General features: G+C 39.0%; 2 protein-coding genes across 3 annotated transcripts in view; one reads left to right on the top strand and one right to left on the bottom strand.

Annotated features, from left to right (window-relative positions):
• The first annotated feature begins 601 nt into the window (after positions 1–601).
• LOC132173636 (AAA-ATPase At3g28580-like) lies at positions 602–2291 on the top strand. The gene has a single exon (XM_059585182.1). It carries the CDS (start codon positions 652–654, stop codon positions 2206–2208), a length of 1557 nt encoding a protein of 518 aa, XP_059441165.1. The 5' UTR covers positions 602–651; the 3' UTR covers positions 2209–2291.
• A 40-nt stretch (positions 2292–2331) lies between these two features.
• Positions 2332–7529, bottom strand: part of LOC132173635 (DDT domain-containing protein DDR4) — a 12562-nt gene continuing 7364 nt past the window's right edge. The window contains exons 8-12 of one of the 2 annotated variants that reach the window (XM_059585180.1): positions 5525–5617; positions 5224–5347; positions 4078–4120; positions 3757–3945; positions 2332–3644 (exon numbers count right to left, since the gene is read on the bottom strand). In XM_059585180.1, the coding sequence (XP_059441163.1) occupies positions 2891–3644; positions 3757–3945; positions 4078–4120; positions 5224–5347; positions 5525–5617 (1203 nt within the window). In that variant the 3' untranslated portion in view covers positions 2332–2890. The remainder of the gene's footprint in view (positions 3645–3756; positions 3946–4077; positions 4121–5223; positions 5348–5524; positions 5618–7529) is intronic. The other variant, XM_059585181.1, reaches the window with a different exon arrangement.

The raw sequence follows: 7529 nt of genomic DNA, 5'->3' as shown, positions 1-7529 counted from the left end.
TAAAAAAAAAAAAAAAAAAAGTACTCAAATTTCACTATTAGATTATTCTTCAAAAGAGAATATAAAAGAGAAAAATACAAACTATTATTTTACCGAAACAAAATGACAGCCGGTCTCCCCATTTCGTCTATGTGCCCGTTCCTTGAGAAATCTAAGAAGAAAATCAAACTTCCACACTTTCAGTTTCAAGTTTGTACGTTCCCAAGGAATAACTCAATCGACTAGGAACCACGCATTATGAAGTGGATGTCACTAATTCGAATTTCATCTACCATCTTGTGTGGATATGTCAAAAAAAAAAAAAAAAAAAAAAAAAAGTTTCAATTCCGTACAAGAAGCAAGTCAGCAATTCTACTGCACCGAAAGTAATAAGAGAGGAATAGGGCCCACACAAAGCACAATGGGTTGAAAAATGTAACTCACATGAATTTATTAGGAAGACGAAAGTGTCATGAAATTTTCATCAAAATATCTGCAGCCAGCTTTGTGGAAAGAAAAGGCATGACTAGGGAAGACTAGAAAAGCAACCCCACTCACAACTCACGCGTACCGACTCTTGTTGACTTTTTGACTTGTCTCCGATATAAAGCCCATCGAGGAAAGGAAAGCTTTCCACTATCCGAAACAAAAAACAACATCAAGAATCCAAAGATGTTGCCGGCGACCATGATCGGCGGGGGGGTCATGGCTAAGAAACAGAGACAAGGAAGCAGTGCACTAACAGGGATGTGGGCGAATATGGGGTCTACCATAGCCACCTTCATGTTTGTGTGGGCGATCATCCGCCAATATTGTCCTTCTGTGCTTAGCCGCTCCTTTGAAAAATATACACACAGGCTTATGGGATACTTCTATCCCTATATTCGGGTTTCCTTCCACGAGTTCAGAGGAGATAGGCTCAGGAGTAGCGAAGCCTATGCAGCTGTGGAGGCGTATCTTAGCGCCAACTCTTCCAAGAACGCTAAAAGACTCAAAGCTGAGATGGGAAAAGATACCAGCAGCCTGACGTTGAGTATGGACGAGTATGAGAGAGTCACCGACGAGTTTGAAGGCGCTAAAGTCTGGTGGGTGTCGACCAAAATTGTGTCGCAATCGAGGTCTATGTCGTATTATCCTGAGCCGGAGAAAAGGATCTACACGATCACGTTTCATAAGAAGCACCGGGAGTTGATCACAAAGTCTTACTTGGAGCATGTTCTAAGCAAGGGGAAGGAGATTAGAGTGAGGAATAGGCAGAGGAAGCTCTACACAAATACTTATGATCACAAGCTTTCCAGCCACAAGCAAACCATGTGGAGTCATATCGTGTTTGAGCATCCGGCAACCTTTGAATCGATGGCGATGGAGCCGGAGAAGAAGCGGGAGATTGTTGAAGATTTGTTGACTTTCAGCAAGAGTAAGGACTTCTATGCGAAGATTGGGAAGGCGTGGAAGAGGGGTTATCTGCTTTATGGGCCGCCGGGGACCGGGAAGTCGACCATGATTGCAGCAATGGCTAATTTGTTGAACTATGATGTCTATGATCTTGAGCTCACAGCGGTGAAGGACAACACGGAGCTGAGGAAGCTTTTGATCGAGACAACCAGCAAGTCCATCATCATAATTGAGGACATTGATTGCTCGCTTGATCTTACTGGTCAGAGGAAGAAGATCAAAACAGAGAAATCTTCAGATGACGAGAACGAGAAGCTGAGAAAAGAAATTGCCAAGAAAGAGGCAAAAGAAGAGGGTAGCGGCGGCAAAGTCACCCTTTCAGGGCTGCTGAATTTCATTGATGGGCTGTGGTCTGCTTCTGGGGGAGAGAGGCTGATTGTTTTTACTACCAATTATGTGGAGAAGCTGGATCCGGCACTCATAAGAAGAGGCAGAATGGACAAGCATATTGAGCTCTCTTACTGCAGTTTCGAGGGGTTTAAGGTGCTTGCAAAGAATTACTTGGATCTTGAAATGCATCCCATGTTTGATGCCGTTCAGAGGTTGATTGGGGAGACCAAGATCACCCCTGCTGATGTTGCGGAGAGCCTTATGCCAAAGTCCTTGCTGGATGATGCAGAGACATGTCTATCAAATTTGATACAGGCTCTTGAGGAAGCGAAGGAGAAGGCAGCAAAGAAGAAAGATGAAGACGTGAAAGAGATAGTTACAACCGTGGAAGATGCTGTTCAGACTAAAGTGGACGAAGAAATTGAAAAAACCACTGTGAATTAGAAATGCACAATTTGGAAATAATTTTCGTGTAAAACATTTGTGGCCAAGTGCCAAGATTATGGGGTTAATCTCTTGCAGAAATTGCGCCAAAACAACATACAGAAATCCCTGACAAGCAGTATCTCCAACACAATGAATTCGTCAAACATGAAAACAAAACAAAACAATAAGAAAGTGAAACTGAAATAAAAATACAAATTAGTTACCTTTAGAGGGAGGATGGTCCATTACAATAAACACAACAGTTGCTAGCCTGATTGCTTTATCCAACAGACCCAACCAACCCAAATGCTCAGAGGCGCATAATTGTCGTGAACGGAGGAAAAAAAAAACCTACTTGGCTGGAACATTTGATAGGGCAAATTTATCAGTTACAATATTAGTTAATGGTTATTGTACATTGATTGGATGACTAACGAACTCCCAACAATTTCCGATTCATCTGTCGTAGGTTTCTTTGAATGTGGAAACTAAAAAATGACTACCTAATCTACATAACTCTCAGCATCACATTGCTCCCAGCAGCAAATCATCACCAGAGTAGCTGCTTAAATTACACCATGGAAGAACTCTAACTAACTTCCTCCGTGGGCTTCTCACAAAATTTAGAAACTTACTATCGTACACATAGATTCCCTGGGAAAAAAACAACTCCCCCTGTGCTTTCCGGCAGAGGGAAGCTTCAGAAGTCATCTGTATCTTCATCTTTTATTACTGTGTTCGGACCATCATCAAAACCAGAACCAGGAGCAAGCTCATTTAGATCAAGGAAACGTCTTTTCCGTACACCCTCAATTTCATCTTGGCCAGGGCTATTTGATTTCTCAGGCGGCTGATTTTGCTCTTTCTCTACCATCTCAGTGTATGCTTCAACAGGCTGATCAACTTTTGTTTCCTGGACATTATCATTGACATCAGAATCCTGACTTTCCACTGAATAGTCCCCATTCTCACTTGCATCTGAGCGTGCATCCGATGTATTTGACTTCTCAGGTTTCATAGATTCTGTTTCTGTTTCTGATTCTGATACCTCATACTGTCGGTAATTAATACGATTTCTGGTGGCCCTCTTACTGCGTCTTAGACCTGCCTGGAGCTCATCAACTGACCTTAGTTTTGTTTCCCTCCTAGTACGGCCAGGCAGTTTTCTAAATTTTCGGGGCTCGTCACTGTCCTCGCTGACACTTACGGAATCACCATCATCTTCTTCTTCCTCTTCCTCTTCTTCAGCATTTTCTTCTTCCCAACGATACTCCTCATCTCCTTCAGAACTACTAGACAGCTTCCTCTTCTCTTTACGTTTCCTCAGATATTCCTCATCATAAACAGCTTCCCCAACTATCTCGTCATCACTGTCATAGTCTGCCTCATTATCTGAAACTGCTTCAACAAACTCTTTTGCTGAATACCGTTGTGGTCTCTGTCTCCGCCTATTGCTACATGTCAATACAGCTTAATCAATGCAGGGATGAGTTTTTAACACAAAAATAAATTCTGACATAAAAAAAAAAAAAAAAAAAAAAAAAAAAAAAAAAAAAGAAGAAGCACCTTCTGTCCATTTGTTCCATTTTATCCTCGTCCTGATCATCATCAAAATCAGGTGATGTGGGAGATGGGGCACTGAAATTGTCATGTTCGGAAGCATGTGAAGGACCACTCCATTTGCCATTTATAGAAGGTTCAGGTTTCACAGCCAGATCTCTTCTTTGTAGAGGTTCTGGGGATGGTTGTTTTCGTCTGAGACAAAAGCAAGAATGAGAACATTAAGTCAAGAGTTCATCGTATTGGTATGAAGATACATAAATCAGAGAGAGATGGAGGGCAATAGTAAATCAATACGACTATATGCCTAGGTAATAAATTCCATACTTGGTTATCTTGATAGCCTCGTTGATGGACCGGTCATAATCATCTGCAAGACCATGGCAAACAATCAGTACAAACATCTTTCTGTCATGACATGCTCACCTTGCAAGCTTCCCAGAATTAATTCTTACAGTAAACCCCAGATTAATTCAGATAACAATTTAAATTTAGAGTAATGCTACTCTTCACACCCATTTTACACCGGTTGACGTAATGTGTTTTAAGTACCTTTTATTTTTTCTTTTTTTGAAGTAACTGAATGAGAAACTATTTAAAACACGCCATGTCAACCAGTGTTAAATTAGTGTTAAGAGTAGCATCACACATAAATTTATTAAGATGTATATAAACAGTATGTAAACTGAATATGGTACCCATTAAAAAGGTCATAATATGTTCCCCAGGAATGTCCAAAGAAAGTAGCATCCACTCCCGGGCCCCCTTTTTTCTTTTCCTAATTCCCTCTCATACATCTACCTTACTCAGAAACCCATAATATAATGGCTCTAATGATCCGTGTATGGGAAGGCGCATATATTCCAATAATTACATAGAATATGGCTTAAGGTAGAGCAGATTGGCCAAAAAAATTGAATTTATGGTTTTGTTGAATTGACTTGCATATATTCCAGTACATGTGGTAATGAGATTAGAACTGCATTTTAGGCTAGAGGAAGTCCAATAACATATGTTCATCCAATTAAATGATATAGAGACAGAAACAGTTAATCCAGATACATGTCCACCAAGAGAAGCTGCCCCATCAAAACACGGCAGGGGTATGCTGTCTGCCAAAAGCATTGATCACATCCATCCAATTGTTCACAGATGCAAAGAAACAGAAATGAAAGGAGAAGGAAAGTAGTTATGCTGACAGAAAAAAGGCAGACAACTTCTGGGAGACCAATGTACTCGCAAAGCTCCTAATGACAACAATCCTCTATTATGAGATACAGTAAACCTATGGTTATGTTCACTAAGAAAACAATTAAGAAAAGAATGTCTAGGTTGAAACAAAATTTGATTTTGCTTCATCCATAATTTTATGCTGTCATTAGTTGGATCATATTTTGCCCCACAAAAGAGTCCCTAGTGGTTAGAAAAATACCATAATTAAATAAGAAAAAAGTATTAACAGTTTTCTCTTACCAAAGGTATAGGTGACAGGTTTTCTGTCACGAAGGGAGCGTCCTGGAACAAGCCCATCCACAGTCAAATAATTATCAAGAAGGAGAGCTTGTCTATGCTGCTTTTTCAGCAACCTCTCTTTCCTCTGCAAACAACAAATTGATTCCAGCTTTCAGATAATTGTTGCCACACAACAGCAAACATTAACAAGATTTCCTTTTATTAAAGAAAAATAATTATTAGACTACACTGTTAATGAACATAATCAAGAAGACAATGAAACAAACTAAGAACGTTCTGTTCCACAACTAGCTTTGAGTACCTTATGATCCTTCTCAATCTCAGGAAGCATGTCTATCTTCAACTTTTTTCCTAGCAAAGCCTCTGTTCTATTTTTACTTGAAAAAAGCTTTTCCTGCAACAGAGACAAGTTTCAAATGAGCAGTAGCAGAGAGAAACTTGAACGTATTTAAGGCTGCACTTGGAACACTAGAAAGATGATTCCTTAGGAATAGGAATGGGTAAAATACGAGAAGTTGGAATTGAATGGTCATTCATATTCTTTCGTGAGATCACCCCCGAAGCGTGGAACCAAGAATTATAGTGTGAATTAGGGCAAATCATTAAAAAAAAATATTTGGGGGGGGGAGGGGGTGGGGGAGCTATATATATATATACACACACATATATATGGGATTTTTTTTAACTTTTTGAGAGAACAAGCTTCATATTTTAACATATTGTTCAATAAACAATCCCAACAAATTGATCCCTTATACGGAAATGCCTAACTAGTTCTTCAAATGGGTCTCCATGTTTCTCACTGAAAATAATTGACTCCATCACACAAGACTCAACTCAATTAAGCCTTATCCCGATGTATTGGCACTGGCCACATAAGTATCCTCTAGAAAACTAATAGTGGTCCGTCTGGCTCTGCTGCAACTCTTATTCTCTGACTGATTTGTGTAAAAATCACGAGTTCTCAAAGTCATGATAAGTAATGGAAGCTATATTTATATGCACCCACAGAAAAAACTGGAATTGCATACAAACTGCATTAAGAATGAGCAAATACATATAAAGGACACATTAATCTAATATGACCATCAAGAAACCAGACACAATTTGTACCACTATAAATGGCTACCCCGATATCCATTGACAACCTTTGACACCCAAAGAACGTGAATTCTTTAGAGTGATAGAGGATGTCAAGGATAGTCACATCATCAACCAGGTCTTTATAGTTCATGACTTCGCAAATTTAGATGTTTGAATTCTTGGCTTCTAGGTCAAGAGTACATGAACTTTGGGCTGCCATAATTGCTTACTGTATTTTGCATACATCTGATACACATCTATACCTTTAAAGGACATTTTCTATAGCTCTGAATAAGCAGTGATAATCCTTCACTAATCTTCCCAGTGAGAAAAGTCAAGTAAAGCCCCAAAGGGCCACAACACACTTCTATCAACAGCATAACCATGTCCTGTTCTCTACACTCCATGCAACATTTCGTTTGAAAGGTATTTTCAGCTTCAAAAGACCTCTTGACAACCTTTTTTTTATAGGTAATCGAAAAATATAATTAAAAGCATAAAGACGCCCTTAAGTACACAAGAAGTATATAAAAGGAAACGCCTAGCTAGAAGGAGCCAAAAAGAACAAGAAAATCACTATCAATAATCAATAAAGGAGAATCATAAGCAGAAGTCCAAAAATACAAATTTTTGAAGAACAAAGACAATCTCCTCCAAAGACATAAACCTCTTGACAATTAGGACTAAAGAGAATATGTTTTTTGAGAGAATATTAATAACAGTTCATGTACAAGCTTGGGAATTCATGAAAATACACCTGTGAATGCAAAAAACATATATTAAATAATGTTGCACACAATACATGTACCCTGGTTAACCCACCCACATGGCAAAAACAGTCATGACAGTTTTAAGTGCACAAAGACGCATAATGAGGCTCCTGAGAAGATTAGCTAAGACTGTTTATCACTTAAATATGAGCTACAAGTATGAGGGGAGAAATGAAATGAGAAAAATATACCAAGATGAAGTCATTAACAATAAGAAGGATCTTCATCCACATTGTGGAACAGGCAGTTGAAGAACATGACACAACAAAAGCAAACCTGGATGGATCTTCAGACCACAAAAGTAGTGATCTAAATCCCATCGTACAAAAAATTTATCTAAATTCAGAGGGAAAAGGTATTAAAAATCAAACTCCTTGTAATTCAATAGGACAGAATTTCAGTTCAATACTATTGATTGAGATTTTATGTTTTGGTTCTAATAATCACAACACC

This window comes from Corylus avellana, chromosome ca3 (assembly GCF_901000735.1).
Source record: "Corylus avellana chromosome ca3, CavTom2PMs-1.0".
In the NCBI taxonomy this organism is placed as follows: Eukaryota; Viridiplantae; Streptophyta; class Magnoliopsida; order Fagales; family Betulaceae; genus Corylus; species Corylus avellana.
The sequence above is the reverse complement of the archived record's forward strand: the minus strand, read 5'-3'. Positions and strand labels throughout refer to the sequence as shown.